This window comes from Silene latifolia, chromosome 3 (assembly GCF_048544455.1).
Source record: "Silene latifolia isolate original U9 population chromosome 3, ASM4854445v1, whole genome shotgun sequence".
NCBI lineage: Eukaryota > Viridiplantae > Streptophyta > Magnoliopsida > Caryophyllales > Caryophyllaceae > Silene > Silene latifolia.
Window position 1 is genome coordinate 117011511 of NC_133528.1, and position 15579 is coordinate 117027089.

Below are 15579 nucleotides of genomic sequence, written 5' to 3' on the forward strand. Positions count from 1 at the left end.
GTGACTTGTGAGTTTGTACTTGGAAATCTCAGTCACTAGATTATATTAGAGATGAATGGTTAAGATCTAATCTTACATGTCATATAAAATCACTGTCATTTACTTATTTTCTCCTTTTTCTAGTGCTACTCTTTTTTTTTTTTTACTTTAATTTTTTTTATCTCCTTTTTTTACCTCGTGTTATTATGCTTTTTTTTTACAACTTTGATTTTTTTTCCTCTTATGTTTTTCTCTAATTTTCTCATTATGTTACCTTTTATTCTTCTTCGTTTTGTACCAGATTTTTTTTTTTACTTGAAATTTTTTTTACTCTTATTTTTTTTACCTCGTGTTATTATGCTGTTATTGTGCTTTTTTTACTTTGATTTTTTTAACGACTTTGATTTTTGTTCTCTTTTTTTTTACCACATGTTATTGTTATTCCGCTGTTATTGTGATGTTATTCTGCTGTTACTTTGATTTTTTTTTCTTTTTTTTTTACCACGTATTGCGCTGTTATTGTATTATTATTCTGCTGTTATTGTGATGTTATTCCGGTGTCACTTTGATTTTTTACTTTGATTTTTTTACTTATGTTTTACGCATGTTATTGTGCTGTTATTCTGGTGTTATTGTGATATTATTCCGGTGCCACTTTGATCTTTTTAACGACTTTGATTTTTTTTCTCTTTTTTTTTTACCACGTGTTATTGTTATTCCGCTGTTATTGTGATGTTATTCTGTTGTTACTTTGATTTTTTTTACGACGTTGATTTTTTATTTTATTTTTTACCACGTGTTATTGTGCTGTTATTCTACTGTTATTCTGCTGTTATTGTGATGTTATTCCGGTGTCACTTTGATTTTTTTAAATACTTTTGATTTTTTTACCTTTTTTTACCACATGTTATTGTGCTGTTATTCTGGTGTTATTGTGATGTTATTCCGGTGTCACTTTGATTTTTTTTTACTCTTTTTTACCACATGTTATTGTGCTGTTATTCTGGTGTTATGGTGATTCTGCTATTATTGTAGTGTTATTGTTATTTTTTAAAAAAAAATTCACATTTTGTTACCTTTGTTTTTCTTTACGTGTTGTTACTCCAGTGTTATTGTGCTGTTATTCTGGTATTATTTTAGTATTATTGTTATTTTTTTAAAAAAATTCTCATTTTGTTATTTTTTTTTTCTTTACGTGTTCTTACTCCAGTATTATTGTGCTATTATTATTGTGTTATTGTTATTTTTTAAAAAAAAATCTCGACAAGTAACCTCATATTATGATAACTTTCTTTTGACACTCAATGGACAAGTAACTTAATTTTGTTCCTGGATGATGGACAAATGAACAGGCCCAGGCCCATTATTCCTCAGAAACTCCTCCAATCTGTCAAAATACTGGGTTTGTAAGCCAATATCAGCAACTATTCGACTCATTTTCACAACCTCTTCTCTATATATACTACCGGCTTCATCCTCGACTACCAATCTCACTAGCTCCGCTACTGATCGTCTATCAATCGACCCATCATTTTCATCCTTCTCTATTACGACCCCAATCTGCTTCTCCTTCAGGATTTTGGCATTTAACACCTGATCCAACGCAAACGGTAGCATTATCAGTGGCCTTCCGAACTGAACCCCTTCAATCACCGAACTACAACCACAGTGCGTCAAAATGCTCCTACTGAATCATGTGCTAGTATCCTGCTTTGCGGAGCCCATTAAGTCCAAACCAGCCCGCTTCCTAGGTACGCTCCTGGAACCCGTCTGGTATGTCCACTGTGCTACCTTCTGCTCTCCGACCCTGCTGCCGAATTCACGCACCAACGATCAGCTATAATTAAAACTAAATGCAATATAATTTTAAAATTGTCGGCTAAGCTAAACCATGCGAATACAAACCCTTGGTAACAGGCTTCTCAATGACGTTCTCTCTATTTCACACTATACAAAAGCTTTGTGAAAAAAGAAAATAATGACAGCCCATCAAATAATGGTACCATCCTATAAACAGCCTCTCCATGATACCTCGTCATTGGCATGTAGAGTCTCGATGAGAAGTATAGAGACATATCGCATTAAGAATCAGAATCAATTATCACACAATGGAGTTGAAAAGGAAACGAGAAAAATGTAAGGGGGAGAGTGACTGTGTATTACCTAGGAATTTACGACCTCCTCTTATGATTATATCCTGTAATCAGAGTGACGATGCAGAATAGGCTGATTAGGAAAAAAAGTTTATTTTAAATAAACAACGATGAAATTGAGAAGCAGCGAATGAATGTCAAACCTTGATTCTGAGTCGATCTGCAACTTCTGATTGCTCATCATAGGCTAGCATCCTCCTTCGCAGGTACTGAATTTTTATTGTTTAGTGAACTCATCCTCACACAGGTACGATTAGTTTTGTAAAAGCTCACCAATTACTGTCACAAGATCATTGGAATTAGAAGTGACGCCATCAAACTGTACAAAAAATTCTGATTTCAATCTCCGACTGGCATCATGTTCATTCGCCTCTCTTGCGGACAACATGCTATCAATCTCCAAATCAAAAAATAAAAATATTCCATTGATTATTAAGCAAGTGGAGAAAAGGTAGAATCTGACAAATACTATGGTTGTGCTTCTTCTTGTATTGAGATATCAACCAAAAGTTGATATATTGATATCAACCGCCAATTTGTTTATGACATTCATCGATCCTTTAAAGACTTGTCTTCATTCATCGATCTATTCTTTATTGCGATCGTCGGAGATGTGAAGTCTTCATTCACCGCCATCTCCAACATCATTCACCGCCATCTCCGACATCATTCTCCGACATCTAATCAGCATGTGAAATAAAGGATGAACAAAGGTAAAGGAAATTCTTTTTCAATCATCGATCTAATCAACTTTTCTATATTGATTTAATCTATCTAATCATCTCAGACAGATGAATTTGTCTTGGGTTTCATTTTGATTTCAATTGTTAATTTATTTGTGCTTGGGAGAAGGACATCTGGTTTTGCAGACTTTATTTTATTTTATTTTTTGTTTAATCTTAATCGTTGGTTCCCTTGATCCAATGGCTGAGATTTTTCAAACTCATAACTCACCATAAGAACCAAACTCACGAGATCCCGCCTCTCTCTCTCTCTCTCTCTCTCTCTCTCTATATATATATATATATATATAAATATAGGGCGGGATCCCGTGCGAACTAACTTACGGTACGAACCGTACGAACCAACCCATTATACACTGTTATCTTCTTACGCGTTTCTATCTTCTTCCACAAAAGAAGAAACAGCTTCCATGGTTATCTTCTTCAACCTCTCGCGATTCTCTTCTTGCTAAACTAGTTTCTACCATCACTATCCTCTACGAAACAAGCTTCTAGATTTACAACATTCAGCTCATCATTAATTCATCAACAAGGTTAGCTTCAATTACTGTTATTTTTTCATAAAATAATTTAATCGAAAATTTTACATTTAATTGGTTTGGTATTTTAGATCAATGCACATATATGGATTGTAGTGTAGTTTAAGAGGTTAATTTTATGCAGAAATTTCAAATTGTTTGATAAATTAGGGTTTGTAATAACCGAAAAATTCAAATCGTTTTTTTAGGGTTTCAATTGGGTTAAATTCTTCAAAGATGGTAACAGTCTCAACCAATTGTTCTTCAACTTCAGGTACGAATTCTTCATTTTGTTGTGCGATGAACATTTTAATTGCAGATTTTTAGATGCACTTACTAAGATACTATTGGGATTTTAATTGCAGATGTTTGTACTCAAGAACATGCCTCAGTAACTGAAACCGTAAATGATGAAGATGATTCCCAAATGGTAGATGGTACGAATTCTTTCACTCTTTTTGCATTGATTATGCATTTTATAAGGTTTGATTTGTTTGATTGATTAAGATGAATTTGAAACAATTTTTCTTATTAGGTTGAGGTTGATGTTGATTTAAATGTTGTTGATTGATGAATTGAATTGAATTTGATCGATGTTTTTTTTTTAGCTGAAATGTGAGTATATATATTATTTCAAAGAACCAAGTTACATATACAAGGATATGGGTTCAAACCCCGGCAAGCTCAGAAAGCAAATAAACCGTACAAAAAATCAGATAACCAAGCTCATTGCATTACAAGCAGCTTAACCACCCATTTGTGCTGTTAGACATTCCAGGGCCAGCTTTACTGCACCCTCTTCTTCCTGCAATCTCCTCAATCTGAGCAGCTAACAGTTCAGGCCTCACAATAGACTGTTGGATTCTTGTGGTGTTTCTCTGATGCCAGATTGTGTAAAGATATACATTGAAAACCATAGCCATTGCCTTCCATTGTAGACTGTCTTTCCTACCATTCTGAAGCTCAATAAGAGTAGGAAAAGCTCTCCCCAGCCAGACAGCAAGAGCTGCCTTGATTCTGCAACTTTAATGACACTCATAGAACAGGTGAGTGATCGTTTCAGGTTGTTCTCCACAAATTAAACAAAGGTTGTCCTCACAGAAGCCAAACTGAAATAGCTTAGCTTTGGTATTTAGTCCCTCCTGCATAATAAGCCAAGTAATGATTGAGTGCTTGGGAATGTTCCAGCTGTTTCATACCAGAGAGCACCAATCCACCTTAGGTTGTTGAGTACATAGCCATTTATAACCATTCTTGAGTGTATAACCATTCTCATCAGGCAACCTACAGTTCTCACCAAATCCATCCTTCAGTTTATCCTTGACTTTGCAAACATTTTTCCAAGTCCAAGGAGAGTCTGCAGGGGGAGAGTAAGACTGCCAGTCTTGCTCTTTCAAATAAACATTACTGATCCACCTTATCCACAATCTATCAACTTTGGTATACACCCAATTCACCAATTTACCAACAGCTGCCCAATTCCAATTCTCCACTTTCTTTACACCAAGACCACCAGCATCCTTGGGCATAGTAACCCTATCCCAAGCTACTAAAGGGACTCTATGATAATCAGGGCTCCCATCCCAAAAATAGTTTCTGCATATTGCTTCAACTCTCCTGATTACTGATTTAGGAATTAAAAACATAGTAGCCCAATAGCTGTGGAGTGTATTTAGAACTGAGTTGATGAGAGTAATTCTGCCGGCATAAGAGAGTTTTTTGGCACCTAATCCTCTAATCCTGCTGATAATTTTCTCTGTTAAGCAGCTACAATCCTTCTTGGTTATTTTGCCAGGTTGTATTGGAACCACTAGGTACCTGAAGGGCATTGTACCCTCCTGAAATCCAGTGGCTCTCAAGATATCAGTTTTAAGCTCAGGCCTCATCCCATTGAAGAACATTTCAGACTTGGTATTGTTCATTTTCAAACCAGAAGCATTAGAGAAAGAAGTGAAAGCCTTCATAAGGAGGATTATAGAGGGTCCATCCCCTTTGCAGAACATGAGTAGATCATCTGCAAACATCAGGTGAGAGAGCTTTAAAGTCTTGCATATGGGATGATAATGAAATGGCCATATTTCTGTAGCAAATCCAATAAATCTAGTCAAATACTCCATACAAATTGTGAATATGAGAGGGGAAATTGGGTCACCCTGTCTAAGCCCTCTCTGTCCACTAAAATATCCAAAGTTATTTCCATTAAGAACCAGAGTAAATGAGGTAGAAGTAATGCAAGCCATGATCAACTTAGTGAAATGAGGAGGGAATTGGAGACCAGATAGCAGTTGTTCCACAAAATCCCATTCCACAGTATCATAAGCTTTCTGAAGATCAATTTTGAAGAGGCATCTAGGAGACACATGATTTCTTGCATACATATGCACAATGTCCTGACAGATTAACACATTCTCAATGATAGACCTGCCTTGAATAAAAGAACCCTGATTGTCATGAATAAGGTCAGGTAAAACTAGAGCCAGTCTGTTGCAAAGAAGCTTGGATATAATTTTGTATATCATATTACAGCAAGCAATAGGTCTAAATTGTTTGACAGATGTTGGCCTATCACACTTAGGGATAAGTGTAATATTAGTAGCATTGACCTGTTGAAGCAATTGACCAGTAGTAAAGAAATCAACAACAGCTGTAAACACATCCTTTCCAATCAAGTCCCATGTGTCCCTGAAAAAACCACTGGAGTATCCATCAAGCCCTGGGGCCTTGTCCTTAGGAATAGAGAAGACTACCTGTTGAACCTCCTCATAAGTGACAGCACTAGTAAGGATTACAGCATGCTCAGGACTACACAATTTGCCCTTGGCCAACACAGCATGCTTGACTTCCTCAGTTGGACTCCTCTTACTAAGCAGATCCTCATAATAGTTCAAGAAGGCATTTTGAATGGTGTCAGTGTCCTTGCATAGATTTCCTTCCTTGTCTTCTATTTGAATCACTCTATTTCTTAGGCATCTCTTCTTAATAGCACAGTGGAAATAAGCAGTATTGGCATCTCCTTCTTCCATCCATTGTACTTTTGATTTCTGTTGAAGGAAACTATCCCTGGCTTTAGTCAGTTTCCTTAAATTATCCATGAGGTTCATTTCCTTGGCAATGAGGTCTTCATTCATCCCCGAACTAGCAATCTGGGCCTGAACATCAGCTAGCAAATGGGCAGCTTGGCTAGTCTGATTTTCAATATCAGAGAAGCATTCATTATTAAGAGCCTTAAGTTTGTATTTCAACTCCTTCATTTTTTTGGCCAAACAGAACATTTTTGTCCCAACCACAGGTCTGTCCCAGACTTCTTTCACAGTTGGTAGAAAATTAGTGGCACTACTCCACATATTGAAGTATTTAAAGCTTCTAGCTTTACTTATATTCAGCTTCAGATTACTCACAACACAGGGTGTGTGGTCCAAAAGACCCTCAGGGTAAAAATGTGCAGCCATATCTGGTATTCTCTCCACCCATTCCTTATTGATTAAGAATCTATCAAGCCTACTGTATTTTCTATGCTCAGCATCCTGCTTATTATTCCAGGTAAAGAATGCACCAGTAGCAGGTATATCAGTCATTCCACAAAGCCCTAGACACTCCAAAAAATCCTCCATATCCTCCTGCTTTGTGTGTCCCCCCATCCTCTCATCAGGGTTAATGACAGTATTAAAATCCCCAGCCAGAGCCCAAGGATCAGAGCATTGCAGAGCAAAGGATTTCAACCAATTCCATAGCTCAACTCTCTCTTTCCCATCATTGAAAGCATAAATCATAGAGAGATAGAAAACCTGCTGAGTAGCTACCACAGTAACCTTAGCATGTATGAATTGAGGGTTATACTGCAGAACTAAAATGTCAAAGAGACTTGGCTGCCGGATGATCCAAACTCTACCACCCTTATGAGTATGGCAGTTAGTAGTAACACACCAGCCATCAAACAAATTATGAGAGATATTACTCACATTTCCAGCATTTATTTTTGTTTCTAACAAACCAATATTCTGCCTATTAATGAAATTCTTGACTATATGTTGCTTATTTACATTATTGAAGCCTCTAACATTCCAAAAGCCAATGTTATTCATTATTATCAGTTTGGATAGGAGGGTTACCAATATCATCTACCATCACTTGCTGAGAATTTTGATCAGTGGGGGTACTTGTGCCAGCTTTATAGTTCAAATCCTCCCGAGTTGGGTTATCCTTGACATTCAGAGGTGTCAGGCTTTCCTGAACAGGTGATATCTTTTTGGAAGTTGTCACTCGTGTCCCAGGAGTACCATTAGCTACAGTCAACACAGGGTATTCAATTGTAGAGAGCTTACTGTTAGTAGTAACAGGTTTTGAAATTGGCTTCCACACCCTTGGAACAGGCTTTGCCTTCTGACTCACCCTCCTACAATTCTTCTCTTCATGACCCATACCCTTACACTTAGTGCAAATGGTCGGCTTCCACTCATACTCCACATTTATCACAACAATTTTGCCCTGCTCATCCTTAAATTTAACAGAATTAGGGAATTTTTGTCCCACTGTAAGTTCCACCATGGTTCTAGCAAACCCTAACCTCGTTTTGTCCTCTGTTGCTACATCCTTTTTGATATACTTGCCAACTAGTCCTGCAATGGAAGGGAGGCATTTGCCCCAAAATTTTAGTGGCAGACCATGTAATCTTATCCAAGCAGGAACCACTTTTACATCCTCCTTTAGGAGGTCCACATCAACCTGCCATGGCTTGACAATGAGTGGCTTGTTATCAAATATATGATAACCAGCCGTGAGTATAGCATCTCTATCTTTCATTTCCTTTAATCTGACCAAAAAAACTCCATTAAGAAGAAATGAAACCTTATCAATGCCAAACTTGCTCCATATACGATGGATAAAACCATTTAACACTTCCCATGGAGGATTAGCACCAAGAACAAAACAGTATACTGCCTGATTCCAGTACTCCACCTCCTCTTTGACATCCTCAGGCGTAAATTCTAACATCTCCTCAATAACAGTCTCCACAATAGGGCTCTCTTCAGTCATAGGAACCCTATCATCCTTTTTAGCCTCCGTCTTCTTTCCACGTTGAGTAACCCATGCTGTGGTTGGGACTGGATCCTCTTCATCATCAAAAGATAAACCAGTCAAAAGATGAATCTCATGCATAGGCTTAGTACGTAAAACCTCCTCCTCCTCTGGTCCTCTCTTTTTTCCATTATTATGGCCATTGCTAGGTTTCTTTGCAGATACAGTACGTTTAGTTGCTGATCTTTGATTACTAAGAGACTTCTTTGCTGAATTTCGTGCCATAATAACGTAATAAAGAGCCCTAATTAATGGCTGCAAGCAAGCTTTTTTTCGCCTGAAGATCGCCTGTCATTAGGGTTTTCAATCGTATGCTATAACTTTACTTTTGATCGATTGTTGTTCTAGGAGATGTTATTTGAACAATTCGGAGCGATTTAATTGAAGCGATATGTTGTTGATAAGTTGAATTGAATTTGATCGAATGTTTCCGAATACAACTGCGAACAATCGTTGTGTGAATTCCTTGAAAAATTCTTTAGGTTAAGGTTAATGTATGTTTAATTGATCATGTTTTCTGTGATTTAATTGAACAATTTCAAGATGAATTTGGAGCGATTATTGTTTTAGGTTAAGGTTTAATCTATATGTTGTTGATTATTGAAATGAATTTGATCGAATGTTTTAGAATTCGACTGCGAAGAATCAATGTATGAATCCATCAAACAATTCTTTATCGAGTAGTTGCATGATTTTGAGATTTGTAAACCCTGATGTGTACTATATGTTGTTCATTGTTGAATTGAATTAAATTTGATTGAATATTTCAAAATACGACTGCGAACAATTTGATCAGGCATCTCACTCAACCTATCAACCTTTGAGGAGCGCAAACGCTTTTAGGGTTTCATGGTTCTTAAGTGAGTAAGAACTGGGTTCATGATAAGTTGGTTATTATTATAGTCAAAAGCTTCACACTTTAGACAAAATCTCCCTTCATTTTCACAGTCCACACTTTTTTAATCAAATCCCACAAATAAAACTCAAAAATTCAGCAAAAAACTAAATTTTGCTAATCCCAAATCCTAAAAAAGATCAAAACTTTATTTGGATAAAACTTGTTAATTAATGGAAAACCCATTAACAAAATCTGGAAATTCTGATGCATTATTAACAACTTTATGTAATGTAATTCAAGCAATTGGTAGAGGATTTGATGTTACTCCTGATATTAGATTGTTGTACTGTAAAGGGTCACCTGGGTTTAGATTGGTTGTGTGTAAGAACTGGGTTCATGAATAGACATCACACGTACGAAATTTTATTTTTTTTGCTGTGTTAATTGAACAATTGATTATTTGATTGATTGTTAAAGTTAGGTGTTTGCCTGTTTGTATGACAATGTTGGCAATTTTGTTGTTTCGTACACTTTCCCTCATTACTTTTCCTAATACCCTTTCCCATGTGACAATTTTAGCTGTTGAATTACATTAGTTAGAGCTAGGACAATCATCATTTTTCAAAATTATTAGCGAATAAGTGCTCATTTGGCCATTCGTTGTTTCTACAGCTATAGTTGCTGATACTAATGACATGGATATTTCAACAAATCCAGAAGAAGATATATTATTGCTTACTAATTGTCCAGATCAATTATTAGTGAATGATGTGCCATTAGTGAATAATGTGCCAGGTAAATCATTTAGTTTTATTTATTGAATTTTGTTATTGTGAAGCAAGACGACAGTTTATAAGTAATTGTTGTTAATTTGAGTGTTCCAGATAGCCCGAAAGTTGTTGCTAGTAGTGAGATTCACGGAGTGCCTCATTGTTCAGAAGAGCTTAAACCATTTGTTGGAATGAAATTTGAGAATTTGGAGCAAGGCTTGGATTTCTACAAAGCATATGCCAAAGCTTGTGGCTTTAGTCCGAGATTGGATTCAAATAAAATCATTGAAGGAGTTACTACACATAAGTGATGTGTGTGTAACAAAGAAGGTAATAGGAAGCATGGTGGGCAAAAAAGGAGGAGGGCAATACAAGAGTTGGGTGTACTGCCAGGATTAAGTTTAAGAGACTTCCTGCTGGTGAGTATGAGGTGTATGAATTTATCGAGGTGCACTCACATGCAATGGTAACTCCAGCCACAATGATTCACTTAAAGTCATTTAGGAAGCTCAACCTTGTGCATAAGAAAATGATAATGGATAACTCACGTGTTAACCAGGGGCTTGTGAAGACATTTCGAATGTTTAAAGAGTACGTTAGGGGATATAAAAACGTAGGGGCTTCCTTAGAAGATTTTAAGAATTTTTCAAGGGATGTAAAGAAATACATCAAAGAATATGATGCGGATATGCTGATAGAGGGCTTCATGCAAAAAAGAGCTAGGTGTCCCTCATTTTACTTTGATTTTAATGTTGATGAGGACAAAAGACTCACTAAGGTTTTCTGGGCTGATCCAATTGCAATTAAGAACTATGCACTCTTTGGTGATTCTGTGTCTTTTGACACCACATTCGATTTTAATGAATACCGTATGGTGTTTTGTTCTTTTACGGGGGTTGACAACCATAAAAAAATGTGTCACTTTTGCGGCTGGTTTGATAATGCGGGAGAATGAAGAGTCTTTTGCCTGGCTTTTTGACAATTTTATGAAGGCAATGGGTGGGTGTTATCCTACTACTCTTATTACTAACCAATGTCTGGGTATTAAAGCTGGGGTTAAAAATGTGTTTTCAGGTAACACAACACACAGATTCTATATGTGGCATATCATGGAAAAATTGTCTGACAAAGTTGGTTCAACCATTTACAAAGACACAGACTTTCTAAAAGAAATAAGTTATGTTGTTTGGAATGAAGATATTGAGCCAACTGAATTTGAGTCGAGATGGTGTTCAATTATGGAAAAACTTGATTTGACTGGAAATGAGTGGCTGAAATCCATGTTTGAGGCCCACAAATTATGGATTCGTGCATATTTTCGGGACACTTATATGGGTGGGCTTCTGAGGACAACTTCAAGGTCAGAATCAGAGAATAGTTTCTTCGGCAACTTCACAAACCCCAACCTATCACTTGTTCAGTTTTGGATGCGCTTCCAGTCAGCAATGGATGCTTAACGCTGGAAGCATTCTAAGCTAACTGCTGATTCTAAAAACTCCTCTCCTATCTTGTCAACTCCCCTTTCTATAGAAAAGAAGTGTGCTGAATTTTACACACCACCTGTGTTTTATGATTTTCAAGAAGAGTTGAAAGGTGCATGCTACTCTTGTAATGAGGCCAACAAAAGTATGAAGGAAAGTGACGTGGAGCGTTTATTTGTTATGGATCGTGAGAGCAAGAATGTCTATGAAGTCGATGTTGATGGGAAAACTTTTGTGTGTTCATGCAAGAGGTTTCAGAGATTTGGGATACTTTGTAGACATTGTGTATGGGTGTTGCATAATAAGGGGTTTGATGAAATACCTTCTGAATATCTATTGCCGAGATGGAGCAATTATGCAACATTTCGTCCTATCTTTAATGTTGTAGGGACGTCCTTAGAAGCTGATTGTGCGTCAATTGACACAAGACAAAACACTATCAGTGAATTATGGTCAGGGGTGTTCACTGCAGTGTCACTTGTGGAGGATGATGAGGAGAAGGAGAAAGAGTTACTCGAATTGCTTCAGAGTTTCAATGAGAAGTTGTTGATTTCAAGTAGTGGTGGGAAGTCAAAAAGCTCATACTAAAGCTCACATTCTTCCTCCAAATCAAGCAAAAAATAAGGGATCTGGTAGAAGGATGACTTCTGAAAAAGTAAAGCCAATGGAGGAGCACGCTAAGCCTCTTAGAAAATGTCGTGCTTGTGGGGAAATGGCACGCCATGATAGTAGGAATTGCCCGAGTCAACTTGCTAACAAGTAATCTCATAATCATAATCAGGTACTTTATTTGCTTGTTTTTTTAAAATTTACATATTAGTAGAAGAGGGCATATATAAAAAGTATTAATGATATTTTACATGATTTGATGATGTAGGTATTGTCAATTAAATAGTTGTGGATTGGGATGCGCAGCAATTGTATGCAGAAGGGTGTAACAGCCGACTACACAAGATATTGTATTTTGTTAATGTCCAAATGTAGGAGGAACCTTTAATTTGAATGGATATTGTATTTTGTTGATGTTAGCTGTTGGCGTATGTTGTGACCTCTATTAGTTATGTTTGAATTTGAATCAGTATTCTCATTTTCGGTGGATAAATTGTTCCATTGCCTAAGATGCGAGCTTCTGAGTTAGTTTGTCTTACTTAGGGACCTTGATATTGTATTTTCACTACTACAAAACTTGTGATGGACATCGGACTTTTAGGAAAACCGATGTCTATTTGATCAATGGACATCAGTTTTTTGCAAAAATCCGATGTCTATAATTATTATTTTTTATAAAAAAAAAATATTACGCTGTTGCCCATATTAGTCGTACACATGATGACAATGCAAAATGATTCCATAGTCAACAAAAAATATCTGTATACAATCAATCGGTTATCCTAAGCCAATGTAGAATAAATAAAATACCATATATGCTGTTAAATTCAAACAATTTTACCTATTCAACACTTCAAAGTTTACAAACTAATTATTTATCGAAGGTTCAACACAACTAAACACTTACTAACGGTCTAATAACTTCTAACCTACTTGTTGGACCTCCGCTATCACCAAACAGATCCTCATCGGGGTTATGAAGGGGAGAAATGTTGCGGCAACTAAGTTCTTGTTCTCAATTCTCTTTCCATTCTTCTCAATTTGTTTTACAGCATGGCTAAAAAATCCTTTGCGGCGCTTTTGGACATGCTCATTAAAACCATCCCGTACATCGCCATCAAATTCTTCGTCCCATTTGAAAAACTCCTGCAAATAGGAATATGAGTATAAGTTACTTAGTAAATTGCAGAAGAGCTTATATGGTATCGACTACACAAATACAATTCTTTCAAATTAAGAAAAGAAATGACGAGCTGCAGGAAATGTCATGGGTCATTGACATGGTAATTCATATTCTGGATTTCCTTCTTATATCCCTTTACCCTCCTATATCTCACTTGTCTCAGACCTCAGTTTTTATATTTTACGGCAATATATGTAAGCATTATACTTCTCTTGCATCTCTGATTTATCTAAGATCTTGGCATCCATTATTCTCTTATTCTTCCTCTATAATGTCATTCTTTTCTCTTCTCTTCCATTACTCGATATAGTTTACTTCTATGGGATGCATCTTCTAAAATGACTAGGGCACAAGAATTATCAAGCAACAATGATGGCAACACAATGGGTAGCAAAGCTAATTCAAAAATATATAGTACAACTGAGTCAAAGTCTGGCGAAAACTCCTCTAACCCGAACAGTACAAAAGGTTAAGAGTTAACTGAATACAAGATTAAATTGCTTTGCTTCAGGTAGCAAAACTAATTCAAAAATATATTTTTTCTTTGGGGATGGGGGCTGACAAAAACCTAATTCAGAATAATAGATAGTCTTACCAGTAATGAAGTTACAGGCAAACTCGACTCCAACAGCATCTTAAGAAGAGCATCTGTCAAAGGTGAATCAAATAGACCTTACAAGGTAAGAAAATATGATGTCTGAAAGCCTCAAGAATACAGAAATGAAGAGAATACAAGGCAAACATAATTTGTGACAGGAAATAAGGATGAACAGACAAGCTATGAACTTTTGGAGCATTCATACACAATCATATCACCACAGAAGGCGGAAACCAACAATTACCAAGAAGTCTGCCCATTGATTCTCATCATCACTCATCACTGAGAATACAAGGCAAACATAATTCACCATCTCACTTCATAATTCACTAATAGCCTATATTATCATAGAATATCTTAATTTGAAATACTAGTCATGGTTTTGAGGAATTTAACCAACAGTGAAATGAAAGCAATTGTCTTCATCTCACTGCTACATAACTATTTCTCTGAATTATCCTCTTTAAGAACAGAAGCACAAGTTATTTACCAGTTAAGTTGTCTTCATCAGCTAAGTAAACTTATTTTAATCACACACATATATAGAAGATACAACATCCCTGCTATACCAATAACACAAAGCACCAAGTTAAATTTGAAAGCACATTAGTTGGATACCTATACGAAAAATTCATTAAATTTGAACCTAACATTGAGGTTCGAATTTGGGCAGAACAAATCCCTGCTATATGAATGAAAATCGTCTGAATCTGCATAAGAACGCATAATAGACATCTCTTACTTGAAACTGAAATAAATCTAACCCTATAATCAAATCATTGATATGCACTGCACATAAGTAAAAATTAATCCAACACACAAGTTCATCATTGGAAATCAACCTTCAAACCTAATATAATCAAAATTGTCCAAACCTAACTCTAAATAATCAACATCTTTCAAAACTCTAACTTAATTAGTCAAAATAATAATTCATTATGTAATCGATTGAAAGATTCAAAGCTTTGTAATTATAAAAATACCTGCGTTTATGAACAAGGGACGGGAAAGAGCTGAGATGCGGTACGGGAAAGAGTTGAGCGAGAAAGGAGACAGAAACAATAGATGTAGCAGGTCAAAGCGTCGTTGTCGTTGGGGTAGCAAGTCGTCGCCGTTAAGAGTGCAGGTCGTCGGCGTTGGAGTAGCACGTCGTCGGCATTGGGAGGTTTTGTGAAATGAATGAATGAGGGAGGGAGAGTGAGTACTGGGTTTTGGGGGTTAGGGTTCGGGAGTGAGAGTGAGGGAAATTTTTTGGGGAAGAATGTATGTTATAAGTGATGCGGTGAGGCAAATATTTTTGCCGTTTATAATTTTCAATTTAGTTGCACATCGGTTAAATGCAATGTTTCATGTCCATGACTTTTATATAGACATGAGTTTTATTAAATATCACATGTCCTTTAAAATCAGAAATAATGGACATGTGTTTTTTAACGCAACCGATGTACATATAATTATATGCACATCAGTTTTTTGCAAACAACCGATGTGCATGTTATGTACATCGGTTTTCCAGATAATCCGATGTCCATCGACTGATGTCCATAACGAGTTTTGTAGTGTTACTGTCCAAATGTAGGAGGAAGATTTAATTTGAATGGATATTGTATTTTGTTGATGTTAGCTGTTGA

The 15579-nt window shown here is 36.3% G+C and overlaps 2 protein-coding genes and 1 long non-coding RNA gene across 3 annotated transcripts; 1 reads left to right on the forward strand and 2 right to left on the reverse strand.

Annotated features, from left to right (window-relative positions):
• Nucleotides 1-1296: 1296 nt before the first annotated feature.
• LOC141649556 (UDP-glycosyltransferase 91D2-like) lies at nucleotides 1297-3287 on the reverse strand. The gene is made up of 2 exons (XM_074458242.1): nucleotides 3247-3287; nucleotides 1297-1636 (listed from the first exon to the last, which is right to left on the reverse strand). Exons 1-2 carry the CDS (start codon nucleotides 3285-3287, stop codon nucleotides 1297-1299), a joined length of 381 nt encoding a protein of 126 aa, XP_074314343.1.
• A 7271-nt stretch (nucleotides 3288-10558) lies between these two features.
• On the forward strand, nucleotides 10559-11534 carry LOC141649557 (protein FAR1-RELATED SEQUENCE 5-like). Its single transcript, XM_074458243.1, has 2 exons — nucleotides 10559-10951; nucleotides 11070-11534. The coding sequence occupies exons 1-2, from the start codon at nucleotides 10559-10561 to the stop codon at nucleotides 11532-11534; spliced, it is 858 nt and encodes a 285-aa protein (XP_074314344.1).
• Nucleotides 11535-12972: 1438 nt separating this feature from the next.
• On the reverse strand, nucleotides 12973-15184 carry LOC141646244 (uncharacterized). Its single transcript, XR_012545456.1, has 3 exons — nucleotides 14932-15184; nucleotides 13946-13998; nucleotides 12973-13313 (listed from the first exon to the last, which is right to left on the reverse strand). It is a non-coding gene; the product is annotated as an uncharacterized LOC141646244 (long non-coding RNA).
• Between the last annotated feature and the right edge of the window lie 395 nt (nucleotides 15185-15579).